The 21053-nt window shown below is 47.6% G+C and overlaps 1 protein-coding gene across 3 annotated transcripts in view; it reads right to left on the bottom strand.

Annotated features, from left to right (window-relative positions):
- Nr4a3 (nuclear receptor subfamily 4 group A member 3) overlaps positions 1 to 12177 on the bottom strand; it is a 41577-nt gene extending 29400 nt beyond the window's left edge. The window contains exons 1-6 of one of the 3 annotated variants that reach the window (XM_045160033.1): positions 11898 to 12177; positions 8475 to 8648; positions 7518 to 7589; positions 5085 to 6040; positions 931 to 1060; positions 330 to 502 (exon numbers count right to left, since the gene is read on the bottom strand). In XM_045160033.1, coding sequence (XP_045015968.1) covers positions 330 to 502; positions 931 to 1060; positions 5085 to 6038 — 1257 coding nt within the window. In that variant the 5' untranslated portion in view covers positions 6039 to 6040; positions 7518 to 7589; positions 8475 to 8648; positions 11898 to 12177. The remainder of the gene's footprint in view (positions 1 to 329; positions 503 to 930; positions 1061 to 5084; positions 6041 to 7517; positions 7590 to 8474; positions 8649 to 11897) is intronic. The other 2 variants (XM_004656958.3, XM_045160040.1) reach the window with 2 other exon arrangements.
- Between the last annotated feature and the right edge of the window lie 8876 nt (positions 12178 to 21053).

The following is a 21053-nucleotide window of genomic DNA, read 5'->3' as shown; positions in this document are numbered from 1 at the left end:
ATAAAAACAGTAGCAATTTCATCTAGAACATGGAAAGAACTCTATACATCATAGTTCACCTGTGCAGATTTTCCTTGGCACTGCCAGGAATCCTGCTACCATAGGAATGGCAGGTGTAGCATGGTCAGGGTCATTTGTTAAGGCATTTGGAGATCCAATAAGGCAAAACATTATTTGGTTCAGTGAATGCACTAATTGCTAAATGAAATGAAAAATATAGAAAAGGTAGGAAAATTGACTAGCACAGTGCCAGGCCCAAAGTTATTCAATCAATTCTTCTTACTTCCTTCATGATCATTCATTTGAAAACAGGACTTCATAAGACTTACTCTGGAATAGTCAAGATCTCTGGGCGTTGAGTCTGTTAAAGCACGGACAAGGGCGTTCATCATGCAGAGCGGAGGAGAAGGTGGAGAGGGCTGGGAGGGCTCCTGGTGTAGTGGGCTCTTTGGTTTGGAAGGCAGCCGACCTCTCCTCCCTTTCAGACTGTCTGTACGCACAACTGATGAGACACACGGGAAAAAATAACATTTAAAGATTATGTTTGGAATGGGAGAAGTCAAGAAAAGGAATACGAATATGTTGGAATTTGGCAATCATTAATGAAAGCAACCACTTAAAAGTGGTAGTAATTTTGGAATAGTGTTCAACAATGATTGAGAATTTTAGCAGCAAAAACAACAACAACAACAACAAAAATCCTATATTTGCATTTGGTAAGTCTCCTTCTCATAGAGAACAAAGGCTTTCTATTGATTTTGAGAAGTTAGAATAAGCATTCCTCAATGTGTAAATGCATACCACCAAAAAGAAAATGTCGCAAAGAAAAAGGAACCGGAAAAAATGCTGCCTCAGTGTAAATATTAACAATTTTCAATGCTGCCTGAGTATGTGCATAAGCAAACCAGATGAAAAGCACTGTACCCATACCTTCTTTAACCATTCCGACGCTGAGACACTTCTGAAATCGGCAGTACTGACATCGGTTTCGACGTCTCTTGTCAACTGGGCAGTTTTTATTTGCCAGGCAAACATATTTTGCGTTTTTCTGCACTGTTCTCTGAGAAAATACATACAATACAGAGATAGTCAACTAATAGTTTCTGGAAAGAGGTAAGACCTGACAAGATGTATTTTAATTACAATGTGAAAAGCGACAGTGCAATTCGTATAATTAGATAAATTTAATTTCCTAACACGCTAGCCTGCAGGAAAAACAATTTTATTAGTGTTAGCTGCTGACAGTGAAAATCATCTTGGGTTGCTCTGAAGCAAGTCTCAAGAGGCACCAAACTCTGAATGATAAAATCATATCTGAAATTACCAGGTCAACATATCATACCTTGGAGGATTAGATTATCTCCACTTTTAATATCCCTTTGGGAACAATTTTCTACTTGTTCCATTCCCCTGATTATTGCTGACCTTATTAAAATAAAATCAAAATTATCTGGGATGTACTTTGTATGCTATCACTATTGTAAGTCAAATATCACAGTAACTGGCTTTTGTTACTCAATAGAGATGAAATCATAAAAATAAAACCAGGATCTGTCTTGTTAAACCATACAGGAAGCAATGTTTTAATAAAAAATACATTTAATTGGCCTATATAACTTACTTAACTTTAAATGAAACATATTCCAAGCTGGCTATTTCTTATTTTTTTGAAAGCAAAAATGTTAAATTTGGATACTAAAAAAAAATTACTATCCTATGTAAGAAACAAAGAAAGAAAACCCAAACACAAATAAGAACAAGAGAAAGAAAGAAATATGAAAGTCATATATTTTCAGTGAAAATTCCTATATTTCATAAATGACTATTGACAAAGGCACCAAATATCCATATTGTAAAAGACACACCATAAAACTTGGGCTTGGTGATAAAAATAATATCGTATTTTTCTGAATCACAGACTTTTGAAACAACACATAGAGAAATAATTAAACATATATTTGCTTCAAATGTAGAAGAATGCTTGTTTTTTTTAAAAAAAATACATTTAGTTATTCATTTGACAGAGAGAAAAGAGAGATAAAGAATTAGAATATGGGCATTCCAGGGCCTCTAGCCACTGCAAATGAACTCCAGACACATACACCATCTTGTGCATCTGGCTTTATGTGGGTCCTGAGGAATTGAACCTGGGTCTTTTGGCTTTATAGGCAAGTGTCTTAATGGCTATGCCATCTCTCCAGTCTGTTTTTTTTTTTTTTTTTAAATTGAAAACATTTGGGCAAATGGATGCATTTTAGCACTTAAGATGAAACTGTTCAGAAACTACCTGAATCCACACAACTCCAAACAGAGCAGAAAACTGGAATTCATTTGGGCAGTTTGGGCTCTAGGTAACTGGGTTTTGTGATTTGTGTTCAAAATTTGAAGTTTACTTTTAGCCTTTATTTTCTGCTCATTTTCCATGTTTCAGATTCCTTCCTATCATTTTTTAGTTTCATTTTAGGGTATAGTTTCTGAGTTGCTTATATCATATGTGAAAGATAAAACAAAGCCAACCTATGTCAAGTCTAAGACATATTTGCCCAGTTTAAAATGCAAAATTCCAAGAGACAAACATGCTTCTGAGTTTCCAGCATTTAAATTCTCAGCAGTCTGTAAGGAGAGGAAGCTCATGTGTGCTTCCTGGATGAAGCTCTTTCATTGAACATGCAGTAATTTCTAACACTCTATTTCTTGCCATTATCCTCAAGGCAATATGCCAATTTAAGTGCTGGTGGCATTTTGCTCCAGGTATACATTTTCCCAATAACCTGAAGCCTTCTCCACATTTGTGTGTGCCTGCACAGTTTAAGGACAGGGAGAGATCGTTACGGTTCAATCACTGAATTCTCATCATTAACTGCACTTCATGTCACATTTTTAAAGAATTCAATTTAATGGTAGAAAGCCACTGGGTAAAACCTGCTCCCATTCCCTTAATTAACAGATCTGTGGGGTGGTTCTACCCCACCCTGCCCCCACCATTTCAAGTATAGATTTGTTTTCAAGGGATTGCGACAGTAAAGGGAAGCTGTTGGGAAACACTTAATAGATATTTCTAGATTTGGAAATGTACTACTCCTCCCACATTTTGATGAGCTCTCTGTTATCTAGGGGTGATTCTATTTGTGGATTATTTATAATTCTCTTAATTACATTTCTTTCTTTTCTCCTTTCATGTTCTTCTCACTACCCTTTAGCAGTTCCATTGAATTGCTGTAAAAATCAACCCTGCTAAAGCAATACACTTATGTGGATGTAGCCCTGGTAAAGCTTGAGTAGGTAACATGGCAAAAAAAAAAAAAAAAAAAAAAAAAAAAAAAAAAAAAAAAAAAGAAAGAAAGAAAGGCTAACCTAAATAGTTCTAGGTGGTGAGGGTCTACATTTAAAACATCATAATCTTATGTACCTGTAGGGCACTTAACATAGTGCAAAATCCTTCTACAAGCATTTTCTCATTGATCTACAGAATTCAATTAATGACAGCATCAAAAATAACTTACTCATTAGAATATATGCCCGTCCAAAAACATAAGCAGGTTTTTTTTTTTTTTTTTTTTTTTTTTTGGTTTTTCGAGGTAGTGTCTCACTCTAGCCCAGGCTGACCTGGAATTCACTATAGAGTCTCAGGGTGGCCTCGAACTCACGGCAATCCTCCTACCTCTGCCTCCCGAGTGTTGGGATTAAAGGCGTGCGCCACCACACCTGGCTCAAAAACATAAGCATTTTTATAAACACTTTTCCCTTTTCATTTAGCAAACTATCATTCTATAGACCTTTGAAGAGTGTAAAAATTCTTGTATATGTTTTTCTTTCATTTAAAATAGTCCTCTGTGATTTACTTGCTGGGAGAGAAATGGAGGCCTAGAAACAAGTGTCATGTCCAATATCATAAGCTGACAGGTGATAAATTAGGGTGCCTATTTGAATCTTTTGGCCCCATTTCTTGCACTATCCTAGATATATTCTATTGGTCTCCCAAATCCTAGTTACCCAATGAGCATCTCACTCTTCTTATGTAGTTTGTGTGGGTCAGTAAATGCCTGACATGACAGTAGGGTGGGAAATGGACAACAGCACAGAAATTTGGAGTCCACCTGTTTGGGAGGCAATGGCGAAAAAGAGTGAGAGCAGTTAGAGAATGAGAAGTCCCAGTCCCAAGTGGTGCACAGAGTCTTGAACTCCAGCTGGCACATCCCACAATGTGCAGTGAACTAAGACATGCGCCTGCCCCAAACCACCCTTCTCTAGGGTTCACCTTCTCCATGGGTAAGGTATCATGGAAGGCCAGTGATCTCTAAAATTCTCCTCTGGGTCTATGAGAGAAAGGACAATGTCAACTCCTGGCACCCTGTGTGTGCAGAGGCAGGGAAGGGTTCCCGGAAGGAAGAGTGGATTGGTGCGGCCCTACTTCTATGTTCTCTGGAGGGATCTGTCCCAAACTGCCACCTTGCCACTGCAGAGCTCTGGAAAGGTCTGCATTCTGAGGGCACACAGACATATGCCAGCCTCCTGCCTCCATCTCACTGTCTGTGCATCCTGCCCTAGTTGTATGACTTCTCTGGACCTCCATTTCCACATCTGTGAGCAAAGTAATTATTATCTACCTTTAAAACACTGCATAAAAAGATCTGTTGAGTGACCAAAATTCAATCTTAGGCCTGTCTGATTCTGAACTCGCAGCCCTCACTGTGAAGGCTGAGGCACAAATGTCCAGGGTCTGCCATGCAGGGTTTCCCCCGCCCCCGCTCAGGCAACCTGGATGGACAGAGAAGGAATGCACCAGGTTTGGTCATTGGTGGAGTCATGGATCCTTTTGGGAATCTGCAGAAGCTCTGTCCCAAAGAAATACTCATCATGTTAGGTTGTTAGAGCCCTCGAGTCTTATCTGGACACCCTGTCATCCAAGGGCCTCAAGTTTAAAACCCTTGGGAAAGATGGGTCCGAAGTGCTAGGAGTTAGAACCTAACTGTGTGGTGTACAGATTAAATCTCTAACCCTGGGAAGGGCAAGGACGCCTCTAGACCCACTTCGACGCTCGCTTCTGTGCAGGGGAGGGGCGCTTGGAGGAGGCATGCGCTCACCTTGAAGAAGCCCTTGCAGCCCTCACAGGTGCGCACCCCGTAGTGCTGGCAGGCTGCGTTGTCCCCGCACACCGCACACGTGCCCTCGCCTGATGACGAGCTCCTGTTGGGTGGTGACGGCAGGCTGGGGCTCTCTCCTAGCAGGCTGGAGGCGGTAGGGGAGGCCGCGATGCCCAGCGGCGGGAAGGTCAGCGTGGCCGTCCTCTTGGTTAGCGGGAGCCCATAGGGGTGGCTCTCTAGCGCAGCAGCCTGGCTGCCCGCGGCGGCGGCTCCCAGAGGCAGGCTGAGCGCTGCGGCGGCCGTCGGGTCGTAACCGAGGTGGTGACCACCTGCCGGGCTGGGCGCGGGCGGATGCGGCGGAGAGGGCTTGAAATGGAAGAGTGGGAAGCGCGCGCTGGCCACCGGCGGCACCGTCTTCATCTGCGGGTCCAGCAGCGGGCCAGGCGGGATGCAGCCGGGAGCAGAGGGCAGCGCGTCGTCCCACAGCGTCCCCGCCTGCGGGGGGAAGCCCGGCGTGGTGGGGGTCGACGGCGGGGACTGCTTGAAGTACATGGAGGTGCTGGGCAGGACCTCATCCTCCGGGCCCGACGGAGGAGGAATGGACGGCTGCTGTTGCTGGTGATGGTGGTGGTGATGGTGATGATGGTGGTGATGGTGGTGGTAGCCGTGCGTGCGGCCCTCCTCCATCTTGATCAAAGGCCTTGGCCCGGAAGGAGGCATTTGGTACAAGCAGGAGGGCTTGAGTTCACAGCTGCTGGGGTAGCCCTCCATGAAGGTACTGAAGCTGGGCAGCGACGTTGTGGCGGTGGCCATAATCTCCGTGCTGCCAAGGTCCATGGTCAGCTTGGTATAGTCGGGGTTCATGATTTCCGTGGTGTATTCCGAGCCATACGTCTGCGCTGCATAAGTGGACCCTGGAGGCGAAGGGCTATACTGGGCTTGCACGCAGGGCATATCTGCAGGGACAACGACAAGGGTCTCAGATACCAGTCCACACTCCTTTGCCAGCTAATAGGCAGCGATGGATTCACTGCTGTCTAATCTGGGAAACAGAGAGGAAGTGACACTTTCTCCTTCTGCTAGCACAGACCTGACACCCCATGCTTACTCTTTTCCTCCCAGGGAAGACAGCTGAATCCCTGACTGACAAAGGGGCCACAGGCCACCAGAACTTGGACTCCTGGGGATGTCTACATCCTTCTTTCTCATTGTTCCGTTTTCCACGAGATTTAGGAACTCGATATTTTCCTCCATCTGCCTAGAAATAATTCTAAAAGGATTTCGAATCCTATCAGTCAATAGAGTAGCCTTCTCAGCTATAGGCAGGATCAAAGAAAGGCCAGTGCATGCACTGTTGGTTAATTTCGGGAGGCAGGGGGTCTTTACACACACACACACACACACACACACACACACACACACAGAGAGAGAGAGAGAGAGAGAGAGAGAGAGAGAGAGAGAGAGAGAGATTTTTAAATTGTATGAGTTAGTCAAGATGTCCTGTGTGGGACTAACTGGCCAAGGGAGACAGTAACATGCTAACATTTTATGAGTGCCAACTGAAGCTGCCCACACACGTTGTGGTTGCTGTTTTCCACCCCCTTCCTATTCCCCCAGTTAGCAGCCTGCAGAAACTGGACCCCCTGTTGATGACTCCAGCCAGCTAGGTGGTAAGGTGGGCACGTAGGCCCAGGAAATGGGCTTGGGGGAGTTTGTACCATCTGCAAAGAAGATCAGCTGCAACAACACACCCACCAAACCTGTGCTCTGCTATATTGTGAGTGTGTGTGTATGAAATGTGATACACACACACTCACACACATATATATGTATACATATATATGCTGTCTGACTAATAAGATATGTCAGTGGCTGTTTTAAGAGAGAGAACAGGCATACCAGGGCCTCCAGCCACTGCAAACGAAATCTAGGCACATGTGCCACCTTGCACATTTGGCTAACATGGGTCCCGGGGAATGGAACCTGGGTCCTTTGGCTTTGCAGGCAAGTGCCTTAACCACTAAGCCTCACAACAGTTAACAGTTCACATAGTAGGCAAGTTAGTCTAGGTATGTTCTTAAGATGGAAGTTTCCTACAAAAGAAAAAAGCGATTTTGAACCAGGTTGAGTTTATCTGCTGGTTTGACTAGATTGAGCCCCCCCAAAACAAATGGCATTTAAGGTGCTTGCTATTCAGAGAGGTTGAGCTGGTGAGGAGACCCTGAGAGATATTGGCTTCAGTGGATAACTTAGCTAATTATTTTTCCTTCTTTATGGCTAAATCAAAGTGGTGACATGGGCAGTCTTTGATGGTTGGTTTTTCTGAGCCAAAGGAAACCCAGGTGCTTCACCCCTGCTGTTAGCAGTTCACGTAAAGGGAGTGACTAACAGACAAGCGAGTACTGCACACTTCCTTTGACATCTTTCTCTTACCCACATTTCCAAATCTGATTGAGTCATGCGTGTATGGGATGAAATCTTGAGTTGAAAAAAGGTGACGAGGGCCTGTTGGAAGAAGCAGTTATGAGGAGAGGCCTGTTCAAGCCTGTCTTCTTTTCAAGCAGGGCCTTAAGAGCACAACTTGCTAGTCTGAAGTTAAAGATTACTATCCTGGCGTCCGCTTGTTGGGAATGCAATGGAAGGTCAATTATTCAAAACCGAGAGTATGGCCTGGTCTTCATCTTTTCTCCTCCCCTTGCGCCTCTGGGGCTTGATTTCTCCCTCAGTCTCTTCTGTCATTCTTCATTGCCATTCCCCACCCGTTGCTCTGCTTTGAGACTTTCTGAAGTTTCCAGCTGGGAGAAGGGCTTGCTGCGACTGTGTTCTAGTTTGTGCTCCTACCTCTGGTGCCTACACAAGCCTAGCGTTCTGCATCCCTCTAGCAAGTTTGTCAAACGGCGACACAAGCCAAAGATGAGGGGCATTCTTCTGCCTCGCTGATATTTACAGTGGCTTTCAGCTCCAATCTCTCCCTTTCCTCCGAGCTTCAGTCACTCAAACTTCCACACCCCAAATGATTTTGGTTGGATACAAATTAAAATGTTTCCTTAGCCAAGACACTTATGCAGGATATAAAAGGAGGGCAAATTTTTTTTTAAAGATACTCAAATGCATAGAACACACTAACCTATTGAAGCATTTGTACTTTTTAAGGAAAAATAATTCTGAGAAATGCAACGCTGAATGTAATCTGGCTGCTCCACTTGGTAGCAACAGGGTGTGGTGTACAGAGGAGCTTCGTGCAAATAAGCCACCTGTGCTGTGAAATGCAGGGCCAGCAGTCACTATGCTGGTACTGGGCAAGCTGACCAGCCTACCCGCTGGGTGTTAAGTTTTCCCACCCATTTCCCCCTGCTCGGGAAGAATAAGGACGCCTGCCTTCAGACCTACCTGGAGGGTATCTTGCGCGCTGAATGGTGGGGCTGGGGGTTTCTCCAGCAGAGGCTGAGAGTGTAGGAAGTGGGGATGTCCGACTAGGCGAAGCGGCGGCACTGCTGCCCGGCTCCGCTGAGGGTCCAGGCTCAGCGCCCGGGCTTGCCGGGCTGCGCTCTCCCGCAGTGGGCTCTACAGCACCGGGAGAGAGGACAGAGATTGTGGTGAGACGCGGATGGGGCATAGTGCAGTGGGGCTGGGTGAATGGTGTGGGCACGGGGTGCCTGTAGAATATCTGGCTAATTACAAATAATAATCATAAGGTCAAGTAAAAGTGCTTGGAGGTCACGGAGTCCCTGGGCCAGAAGCATGACGTGGGCTTGGGGGAAGCAGAGGGAAAGCTGTTTGCACCCACTGCGCTCACAGCCGTTTTGTGGCAAGCAATCTGAGGCTAAAAGCCCCGCAGCCTGCCCCAGTCGTTACTCAGAAAAGGATCTCTCAACACCCCCAATTGGTTCTGAGCTTGCAAGGTTAGGGAAACCAGAATTTAAAAAAAGAACATTCGGGGGACAAATTCAGCCCAAACTTGGGGGGCGGCAGCGAGTGTGCACGAGCGGAAAATAGCTATTTTCCAACTCCGCCCGCTCCCACCTCTCAAATACAAATTTTACACGTTGCATAGGAAATGCACGAGGTCCGGAACGAATGCATGAATGCCCCGAGGAATTAAGAAAGTCTGCGCTTTTCATTCTAAATGCTAATGGAGCTTCGCTTCTATTAGCCGCAAGTTTCGGGGGCCAGGGGTCAAGCAAACAAAAGGGCACATGGAGAAGAGAAGGCCTGCGCTGGAAGCCGTGCGCTCAGGCAGACCGCGTTAGCGGCTGATGGGGCGGGCAGAGTAAGGTCCCCGGTGCTCTGCGGGCGGCGTCCCCAAGGGTGGGCGGCTTCCAGGCTCCCGGCCACCGGGTGGCTCAGAGGGGGTACATTCCGGAGGACGCCAAGCGCGGCTCCCGGGCGAACACCCCGGCGCACAGCCTAGCTAAACTTTGTAATTGAAAGAGTCTACTGGCTGGCCTGGAGGTGGGATCCGGCTGGCCCAAACTCAGGCCTACAGCGCCCCCTTTCCTTGGGGTGGGCACAGCTCAAAGGGTAGGAACTTGGACCGGAAAAACCCAACCTCCAAACCTTCTCGTCCACTGGTCCCCAGGGTCGGGTAAATTTCATCTCCTGCCACTCATACGTCGGGAGTTTGATGGCAGAAAGAGTAAAGGGAGCTTGGACCCCCCCCCCCCTCCCCGCCAGGCCTGGGAAACCCTCCATGGTCTGGAAACGGGGGATTCCCTTGCCACCCCCAATCCGAGCTACTCCGACGGGCTTGCGCTCCCTGTAGCCTTGGCACGAGTGTTCACTTATTTCCATGGCGGTAGCTTGTGCTCCTTGTCCCTCCCTCATGCGTCTTTAATAATGGTGGTCTCCAGCACCCCACCCCTTCTCCAGTGGGTGCCCTTATTCTCAGCCCTCCCTGGGGCTTTCCAAGCAGAGTCCTTCTTTAAGTGTCGCGGCCCCTCCGCAAGGAAGGAGTTATTCGTCAGCACCTAGCATTCTCAGGAGGCCCATGCCACCCTTTCTCCAGCCCGGTGGAGCGCCCATCGCTCTCTCCGCCCCCCAATCGGCCGGTTACCTAGGCAAAGCCTCCGCGCCTGGAAACACGTTCTGCCAATCCCGCTCGCGGCCGCCGGGCCGTGAGCACAGAGCCTCGAGGTTGTAAATTAGGAAGAAATAACTACCTCTGTCAAAGCCTCTTTCTTTCTTGGGGGAAGACGGAGGGAACACCCCCGTGTTCCCCTCCCCGTGGTGAAGTGTGTGGAGGAAACCGTGAAACGCACCATTGTGACCAGGCTCCTCCGCGGAGTTTCCAGCCCTGGGGAGCGGGGGCGGAGGCTGGGCGGGGGCAAGGGGGGTGGAGGAGACACCGACCGAAAGGGAAAGACAGAGATTCTCAGAAAGACCCAGAGAGCCGAGACAAACCGCGGGCGCACGGTCGCTGACAAGGAGGCCAAGGCTGGGCTGGGGTGACTGGGGCAGAGCGCCAGTGTGGAGGGTGCGATGACCTGGGGACTCTGGGACACTGGCATGCACATTAAGCACATCTTGTTCAGCGGAAACAGCTGGAAGAAAGTCATCCCATTCATTGTCCGCAGTACGGCCATTGGGCGGGTTTCCTTTGCCCAACTCGGTTCTAGGAAAACATTTCTCCGTTTTCTGTTTTTTTTTCCCCCTTTTCTCTTTTGGAGAAGAGTGGATTCGTGAGGGAATGCCTGTCTGAACAGCGCGCTGTACCTCCTTCCTGCACCCCAAGGCCTTGGGATAGGATAGCAGCGCGACATTACTGATCACCCAACTCCACGCAGCTCTTCCTTAGGGAGACTCGGTCACATAAACAAAAGGCCACCTCCAAGAACGTTCTTGGAAATCAAAGGATCCAAGCTCATGAGCTCCGTCAGGACTAACTGAAGCTTCCAACAGGTTGAAGTGCCTGTGAAAGCCAGCCTCCGCAACCGGTGCTCACCTGTCCCTCTCCTTCCACCACCTAGAACTTTCATTTCTACTAAAGCACCGGGAGCAACTTCTCTGGGAGTGCGAGTTCCGTCAGTGAAAAGTAATGCATGCTTTCGAACCCACACCCAGCCAAGGCCTGGAGGAGAGGGACGCCGTCCCCACGCGTGTCGGGGCGCGGGTGTCGACAATCACACTCTATTACCTCGCAGGGAAAAGTGTACACCAGCAAGTCGGGGACGCCAGGCAGACGTGCCTAGTGGAGCCCCAGGCTCATTTCAATACAATAAGCCACATTCCTACAATTACACCCTCTTTCCTGACATCCTCCGAGAGCCTCGCAAACTCCTGGCCGCTGCTACCCAGGCCTCTTCTCTCCCGAGCTTTCTCCCAGACAACCGGCTCTGTTCCACCATTAGACGCATTAACTTGGACCCACCAGAGTCCTTACCGCCCCCCCCCCCGCCACACACACACTTAAAAGGCAGGAAAATTACTGCCGTTCATCATCGAGGTTGCAACTCCCCGCCGCTGCCGCCGCCGCCGCCGAGAGCATCATTACCATGACAACTAGAGTCGAAATACCCTGAATTACATTGCGGGAGCTGCTACAGCACACATCGCAGTCCTCCTCTTTGTTAAAGGTTTTCTTTGCCTCTTGGGGTAGGGGAGAGGAATCCCACAAGCCCCGGAGTCCTCGCGGGCCAGCTACAGGGGAAAAGTTTCAAACCAGAGGCTATCGGCCGCTTGGCTGGCGAAGCCGGGGCAGGGAGGCGCGCAGGGGGACCCCCAAACTCAAAGTTGTCAATTTCAAGAGCGACTCTTCCCAAAGCGCGCCAACTTTTAAGCAAGTCCCCTTATTAACCGGGTAAATCTCATACGTACTTGAGTGCTGTGGCGGTTCCGTCTTTAGAGCGAGTTTCTAGAGAGCTGTCCCGAAATCTGGACTTGTGTGTGGTGGGGGGAGTCACAGCTGTTTTCCTGGAGAAGCCGCGGTGTACAAGCCCAGCGGCTCCCGGAGGCGGTGAGCGGCTGGCGGGGGGATGCTGCGATCCCAACTCATGGGAGAGCGCCGCCGAGAGGTTTCGCCGGCGTCCAGTCTCCGGCCGCGACCAGTGAGGGTAAGGATGCCGCCGCCGTTCCCAGCTCCGCGGCGGCCGCCGGCGCTGTCAGCGTTGCCAAGTGAGCCCAGGAGGGGCGACGGGCTGCGGCGCCGCGCTGCACCGGTGAGGGCGCAGGGCTAGAGGGGTGTGAGCGCGCGGGAGAGTGGAGTGTGTGCGGAGCGTGCGAGCGCGCGTGTCCGTGTGTGCGAGTGGAGGAGCGGGTGTGAGCGTGTCTGTGTGTGGGGAGCGGAGGAGGAGCCGGAGCTGGAGGGGTGGGGGGCGGGAGGCTGGAGACTCCGCTCTCCCGGCTGCGCGATCGCTCGCTCTCTCGGCACGTCATTTATGCCACAGGAGCCCTAGCGGCCTCTCCATAGAGTGCCTGGAATGTGAGACGTCAATGTGACGCCATGGGACGCTACGTCACCCTCCTCCTCCCTCCCCTGGCCCAGCCGGTTCCGTGTGTGCGAGGGTGTGTGTGTGTGTGTGCGCGCGCGCGCGCGCGTGTGCGTGTGTGTGTGTGTGTGTGTGCACTTGTGCGCGCGCGCGTGCCCTGGCCGTGCTCACGGCCGCACAATGGAAACTGCGCGGAGCTGCCGGCCCAGTCCCGGGGCCTCTCAGATCCACGCTGCCAACCCCTTGGCATCGGCGTGGTTCTCCCGGGCGCGTGTCTTCGGGAGGGTGCAGCAGCCCGCCCGCGGGTCAGGCGGGACCGCCCAGCTGTCAGGCTCGGGTGGAGCCCAGTTGGAGGAGCGCTGCTGGCGCGCCTCCGAGGCTGCCCTGAGGCGTGGAGCCAGGGCGAGGGGGTAAGAGAGAGGACAGCTCTTCCGAAAGGGAAGGTTCTGCCAGCCAGCTCCACCGAGTGACCTGGCAGCCGGTGCTGAAGGAGGCTGGCACCAACCCGAAGACTCCCCGAGGTGCAGCTACGCGTTCCTCATGCCACGGTTCTAAGGCTGTTTACGTCTCTCCGAACCCCTGCGCCTAGGCTAACTTGCCTCCTCCTATCACTTGCGGATGAATGGCTTTTTCTTTCTTTTTTCTTTTCTTTCCTTTTTTTTTTTTTTGTTGTTTTTTTGGATGTTGTTCCTACAGAGATGCAGCCGGCTTCAGGGACAGCTTTTATTTCACTACCCTCACTCTATGGGGCTCCCAAATGGACACATTATGACCCCACGAAGTGCATGTCCATCATCCGCGCTTGCTGTGCCAGAAGCTACTTAATATGTATGAAACAAACACACACGTGTTGAACAGCTGAGCAAGTTTATTGCAGATCACCTCTCCTCCCCAGCACCGAGTCAGACACGGAACTCTGAACTCGCACTTTCACTTTTTTTTTTTTTTTGATGGTTGGACATGCCTCCTCCCGTCTCTCAAAGAAACATTTCAAAATCAATCAACAGGATTTATTATTCCGTCTCTAGGGGAGTTTCTGTGGTCTCCTGGGATACATGTGTCTTCACCGTGTGCCGATAGCCTGGGCGATTGTATGAAGGAGAGCAATTTCTTCCTGGAAATGTATTTGTTAGTTTCTTGCTGAAAACAAAACAAACACGCATCAGAGTTAAGTACTCTTAGTTCCAAAGGTTGCAGTTAAGTGAAAGCAAACGTTCGCAGAAATATATTTTTTGAGGAAATATGAGAGTGAAACAATGAAGACATATGGTCCCTAAGGGGCCTGCCAGAATCACATGCGGCATTTTCTCAGACCTGTCCCAAGCTTTGCGTGTGCGGATGGTCATTGAGGTATATGTGTGTGTGTGTGTGTGTGTGTGTGCACGCGCGCGTGCGTGCGTGGGTGTGTGATGTTTGGAAATCCCATTGTGGATAACACACGTTTCAGAATCGAGGAAGGTTTGAGGTAGGTCCAGAAACTAAAGAAGAAAGGCACGTGTGTATCATGTGTATCTTGTTGTCCACCTCCACTTCGGACAGGCTGGCGTGGAGAAGTCAGACTGTGGGAGGATGCTCAAGAGAGCTGACCGGGCGGAGAGGAACCGAGCCCCTGCGCGGCGACGGCCGCGGCAGGTTCCCATCCAGTCTCAGAAGGAAAGGAGGGCGCTGCTACATTGTATCCATTCAGAGGCTGGAGGGGGGGGGGAGCAGGACCTGGAGCCGCGCGGCGCTGACGCACGCGAGGCGCGTGATTGACGCAGGCGATGTTACTAAATTGGGCGTTTGGCCGTGCCCAGCCGGCGGCGCGCGCCGCAGATAGCGGAGTAGGTTCCCCTCGCTGCCCCCCCACCGCCAGCCCGCCAGCCCGCCAGCCCGCCCGCCCTCTCCATTCAGCGCCGCTCGGGGCGGGGCTCGCGCGGTGGGCGGGGCCGGGGCGCGTGGTGGGCGGGGCCGAGGCGAGCGCGCGGCCGCGCCGGGATCCGGCCGAACCAAATATAGCCGGGCTGCGGCTATTTTTAGCTGGGCTTCGGGTGCGAGCACGCCGCGTGGGGGTGAGGTGGGGCGGGGGCGGGGGCGGGGGCGGCGGGAGGTGCCCTGACCCCGCCCGGATCGCCATCTTGGACTCGGCTCGACCCCGTCCAGTGACCGGCGACGCTGGGTGCGGTGGAGCTCGGCGCCGGGGGTCGGGGGTGAGTGGGTGTGAGCGCGCGGGAGCGGGGCGCGCGCGGGCCGGGGAGGCCCAGCGAGATCTGCGCGTGCGCGTCGGGTGAGGGCTGGTGCTGTACCCCCCGCCCGCCCGCCGGCCCATCCTCCGCGGGTCCCGCCGCCGGGCCTTCGGGCCAGCCCCTTGTCGCGTGGGGGCGGAGCCGCCCGCGGCCACCACTTCCTGAGAGCCGGGGATACCCCTCCCGGACGTCACGGAGGAGCCGAGGTGGCGGTGGAGGCCCCGGGCTCATCCTGCCCTTGCATCATGGGTGCAGCAGCAGCTGCTCGGCTCCTTTGTGCCTTTTTTTTTTTCCCCTCCCCCTGTTGAGTAACTGCTTTGTTAACCGAAAATACCATGACGGACCAGTGTGATCACCAGCTCCAGACCTCAAAGAAAGTGAAGCTGTCAGGCAAGAAGAGGGAGACTTCCCCCAGCCGGCTGCGATGGTATCGGGTGGGTGGGTGTGCGGAGAAGCATTTGACAGTTTCCACGTATTACTTCTTGCCTAACTCTTCACCCTCAAGAACGTTTAAAAATACTTTTATTTCCATGCTGTAAAAATTTTCATCTGTGCTCTGCACCCTACCCATTTCCCCTTCAGTTTAAAATTTCACCCAGAACTGGAATCACTGGAAGCAGGAACCCCTAAAATTAGGTACGGTTTTTTAGGAAACGTGACATCTTTTAACGAGTTTACAGAGGATGTTACATTTTCTAACTGTTAATATATAAAAGGTTCTTGCTCACTCAGTGTTGTTAGAAAGCCATTAACCAAGTTTGTTCACATGAATTGAGCTCCTGCAGTGAGTTTCAAACCAAGAGTTTGAGATTGACCCTCACCTTGGTGCGCTGAGACTAAACATTGTCAAAGTTTACCAAATCCTTGATGCCACTTGCACTTGTGTGTTTGGCAACAGATTAACTTTATAGAGGTGCCTAGATTGAAAAAGGTATTTCTACTGCTAGCACTGAAACGATTAGGACTCTGTATAAATAAAAACCGTGCTGTGGTGGTAGTGGTGTGTGTGATGACTGGCATCCTTCTTTACCTTACAAACAAACAAACAAAAAACTCGACCTTGGCTGGAAATTTCTAGGTAAAGTTTCCCTTTGAGTGGATGTGCTTTCAACCTCTCTCTGGGCTAGTTCTGTGTTTCCCTCCCATTTTTCTTCCTTTATGACCTTCCCTTCCTTCCTGAGTGTCATTCAGGTGACCAGTCTCAGCTCCGTGACTGCTCTGCTGGGTTGAGCCAGTTCACTGCACCTGGCTCTGGCTCCTTTGAGTAGGAAGCTAGACTTATTATTGGAGAGTTTCCAGTGTTCACTGATAACTGGCAACTTTTTTTTTTTTAATACTCAGAGATGGGTTATCTTCTTACAAACTGGGACCTCATCCTTTGCTTAATTGGAAGTCCCAAAACATACTGTTCTCACCATGACCCAAATGGAATTAACTCATTTTTTTACATTCATACAAACTCTGCATTTAAAATGTCTGTTTTATTGGAAATAAGATAATAATATTCTAGGATGCCTCCAAAATGACTAGTAATCTAGATTACTTTTTGATGGTAATATTTTTAAGAGAAATCCAATGCTCTATATAGTTAAATCTCTTAATTTTGAGAAATCAAGTAGAATATGACTACTTTAATCTGTGACATAATGAGCATATTTTCATTTGGTCCTTTTCCTAGAAAAAGGACAAGCATGCATGTTCCAGTTGACACACACAAAGTAGACAGCAGCTTCTGTTCTTGGAGCAGCCAGCCTGTTAGAAACTTTCTGTAAGTAATGATGACAGATTCACAGGATGGCTACATTTCTTTTTGGTTTTGATGTATAGGACCAATCTGCCTGCAAGAAAGATTATCTTTGTCTTGGAAAATAAAATACAAGATTTGGAGAAAATTTGTTGTGTGGTTAGATAAAGCAATTGTTTTCACTCAGTGGGATTTAAAAAATTGCTTTTAATGCTCTTCTAATGAAGCAATGGCATGGAATCTTGTTGATTTTGCTAGTATATGAAGAGTAATTGCCCGGAAATAAAAATTCAAAGCCAGAAGTTGTCACCTACTACAAGAGTTTTGAATTCTGAGCCCAAGTTTTGTAGAATCAGTACAGATATACTAACTGTATTTAGCAATTTAGTAACTTCAGCTGACATTGATATGTACACCTGAGGTGAACCTGAACTCAGGCATCCAGGATAACCAGTGGTTTTCCTTCTGGCCTGTCCTCCCTTATCAGTTCTACTATTGCCAGCTAACTATTCCTAAAATATACCTTTTGTTCTGCCAGCCTTAGGAGTCTTTAGCAGCTAGGTTTTGTCTTCCAAAGGCCTCTTATTTTCACAGAATCTCCTTGTTCTAACCAAATTGGTATCCACACATCCTTTCAACCTCCCACATTTGTTCATAGTTTTCTCTTTGATGGCATTCCCTTCTCTCTCTTCTTCTCCATTTAATGAGAAGATCAAGAAGAGAAACTGTTGTGTAGTCTTTCATAAAATTCTTACTTTCATGCCTTCTTTTTACTCTCCTTTTTCCGCAGCCTATAACCTGTCAAAGCATAAGCTTCAAACATGTGCCTCACACCTCTCTGCAATTTCTGTGCCACTAAGAATGTTCAGCACAGACAGTAAATATCCACAAAGTATGCCTCATCTGACTTGAATACAGATAGTGGCTGTGGTAATATATGTAGCAGACATGCCGACTAGGATGTACTTGGCATGAGTGGACACACTTGAGGTCACACATTGGTTGTTTTCTTGACCTGAACTTTTCATATTTCTGATTGAACATGTCAAGAAAGGTGCACGCCAGAAGCACAGACAAGTGCGTGGTGATATGAGGAAATGGCAGTTTGGCTTGTTGCGTAGGAAGGTTTGCTATGATCTTTTTTTTTTTTTTTTTCTGGCAGACTTTTGATTTGACTCTTATTCTTCCTCTAAGTTCTTCCCCCTCTCCCTGTACTTTCTCTGATTCTGTGTTTTTTTTTTTTTTTTTTTTCTCAACTGAGATCTGGATGCTCTTGCCTAGGAAGTCCTGTTATCATCTTTGGAAAAAATATTTTAGGGTTTAGAAAATTGGGAACGACAACATCTCTGTAGAACCAGCTAAATGCAAATATCCTTGAATTTCTTCTCTCTTCAAAACATTTGTAGATTTGTTTGACTGTTATATACAGAGGTAATAAGAGCAACAAGGTTTTGGTTAATGATTTGTTAGACATGTGACTTAGGATATTAAAATTTACTTTAACAAGGAAAAGATAATATTACAGATCAGAAAGGACTTTGTATATTAGAGAAGTTTTTAGCAAAAAAGCTCAGGACTTAGATGGAAAAATTACTTGATGGTGTAAGTGCTAATAATATTCTATAATCTCATTTATGTTTTCCTACCCATCAGTAATCATAATAAGTTGGGCTTGCAGTTTTGTTAAAAAGACAGTTTATACCTTAGTCATGCTTTCTCTAGCCACTGGTAAACTCTGGAAGGGCATAATAATTTGGAAAGAAAAAGCTATTGAGCATGTATGATAATCAATTTAGGTTATTATGTTTATGAAATAAAATTTGCATTTTAGCTCAAGTTGCTGAAGTAAATGCTTCTTTCCAAATATAGCTGCACAACTCTTGACCATTATCCCAGCTCTGAAAAAAAAGTATTGCCTCACATGTACAAGTACCTTTCCTTCAGTATATTCTCTGGGACAGAGAGGCTGAGTGTCATGGAGTGCTTGACTGTTTTTCAGAGGTCTAGGAAGCTGCCCAGCCTTGGGTAATAAACATCGCCATCTATACAATGATAGTGTTGGGTTTTCTATATAATCATTTAAGTTCTAAAGTTGGGTATTTTCTGGCCAGTTAGGTACTATGAATCATGGGTCAGCTCTTCTTCAGACTCCTAAGTCATTACCTGATTCCTGTGGCCAGGAGACTCATGAACTCTTGTATGTAACATGTGCTGTTTGTCGTACAGTTTTGTTGATGGTAATATTTTATTAACCTGCTTTGGCTTCCATACTAATTAAGTCCAGCCATCCAGTGAATGGGATCTCAGCGGCTTGAGAGAGTTAATGTACTGCCAGCATCATACCCCTTTCCTGTCCGAAGAGTAGAAGTGAGCAGAAACCTGGAGAGTCCAAAAGTCACTTTATATTTAGCTTTGGAATTTGTCTTTGAACATTCATCTGAATATGGATGAATCACAAATTGACCTCATACAAATTAGCAAACTTTCTTGGAGCTGATTCTGTTGTTTGCTCCTCTTAGTTACTTTCTGATCCTCCCTACATGCGGGGCATAAGCTATTCCTCAAGAGTAGCCTCTGAAGCAGAGCTGTCCTCTGGATTTTTCTTAGAGAAGGCCTGGAGATGGTGGCAGTTGTGTGTCTTTACAGCTGCTGTCCAAGTGAGCGCAGAGACAGTGAAATAGAAGGCAGGTCACAAGGAAGTACCAAGGAGGTATTATACTGAAGAAATGTTGGCAGAACAATCAGGAAGAGTACAGTAAATTCTGTTTGCAAATTTGCTGCTTTTGTAATTGGATTCATCTTTTGGATAAGAGCTGATTTTATAGGCATTGGAAAGTATCTTAATTTTAGCAGATTGTAGGTTTATGTATTATCTAAGGTTTGGATAGCAAAGCACAGTTTGTCCATTAATTTAGGGTTATTTTTAAAAGTCTGTTCTACATATTTAGGTATCTGGTTTCCTACTTAGATCATGTAATTAGTAACTGATTCTGATTTTTTTTTTTTTACCATAATACATTTTCCAGTATTTATTCCGCATGTTTATAGTTCAGTACTGGAAAAATTCTTCCCTGACATCTGTTCTGAATTAGTTCCCTTTTACAGTTATGTTTTCCTGTTTTATCAATTGTGCTAAAGAGGATAGAAAACCGTGTTTTAAAGATTGCTGCTATTAAAATTGAAATAAACTCATTTTTTCTAATTTCTGAAAAAACTTATTTTAAACTCACCAAATCACCATCTTAAAAAATGAAAAACTGAGCTGGGCATGGTGGCGCACGCCTTTAATCCCAGCACTCGGGAGGCAGAGGTAGGAGGATCGCCATGAGTTCAAGGCCACCCTGAGATGACAGAGTTAATTCCAGGTCAGCCTGGACCAGAGTGAGACCCTACCTCGAAAAACCAAAAAAAAAAAAAAAAAAAAAAAAAAGAAAAAAAAAGAAAAACTGGAATAATTTGAGCTCTATTTACCATAATTCCAGAGAATATTACATTTGTGAACTTAGCTTTCTAATGACCTTTTTAAACAGTTTTTTTTTGTTGTTGTTTATTTATTTAATTGAGAGAGAGACACACACACACAGAGAGAGAGAGAGAGAGAGAGAGAGAGAGAGAGAAAAGAATGGGCATGCCAGGGCCTCCAGCCATTGCAAACGAACTCCAGATGCGTGCGCCCCCTTGTGCATCTGGCTAACATGGGTCCTGGGGAATCAAGCCTCGAACCAGAGTCCTTAGGTTTAACAGGCAAGCGCTTAGCCACTAAGTCATTTCTCTCCAGCCCGAGCTTTTTTTCTTTTTTAAAGAAACTATTTTTAAATGCCTTTTTATTTAAGTTGTCTTGGACCTGTGTACTCTTTGAGACAAGTTAACTGAGCCCTCAGAGCAGGAATGCATGAATATTGTGAAACATTTGATGAACATGTGTAACATGTATAACCAGGTCTCAGGAAACAATCAGATATTTTTAAAATTCTTACCACCTTTGTGGCCTTATTAACTTTTTTAAAAAATTGTTTATTTGTGCCATGCATGCACATGTGTATGTGTGCATGCATATGTATGTATGTATGTGTGTGAGAATGGGTGTGCCAGGGCCTCTTGATGCTACAAATGAATGCCAGATGCTTTACCACTTTGCAAACAAGCACCTTTAGCCATTGCGTCATCTTACCAGCCTCCTAGCTAGCTTTCTGAGGTGCAGCGTGCAGAGGAGGCGTTCTCTGTGCCACCGCGCTGCAGCACCCTTACGCCACTGCCACTAGCCTGCGGGGACTACTCGCCACGTTATGTATGCTGGGACACCTGTGTAGGAACACAGAGCCATCTCATGTATGCCAAGGGATTGTTGCACTACTTTGTGACCCTCCACAGTCCTAAAGAATTAATTTCTGGCTTATCTCAGTTTTGATGTGTCACTTGCTATAGTGTTTGTCACAAGGTTGTGTTCTGTCCCTTTTTCTTTGACCATGTCCTTGGTGTGTGATATATTCCTTTGTGACTTTCACTTGCAGTTGCCAGACTTACAACACTGAATCTCATTGTGGGTTCTGTCTCTAAAAGCTGCTCTCAGGCCCTC

Source organism: Jaculus jaculus, chromosome 1, assembly GCF_020740685.1.
Source record: "Jaculus jaculus isolate mJacJac1 chromosome 1, mJacJac1.mat.Y.cur, whole genome shotgun sequence".
In the NCBI taxonomy this organism is placed as follows: Eukaryota; Metazoa; Chordata; class Mammalia; order Rodentia; family Dipodidae; genus Jaculus; species Jaculus jaculus.
Note: the sequence above shows the minus strand (reverse complement) of the source record. Positions and strands in the feature narration are given on the sequence as shown.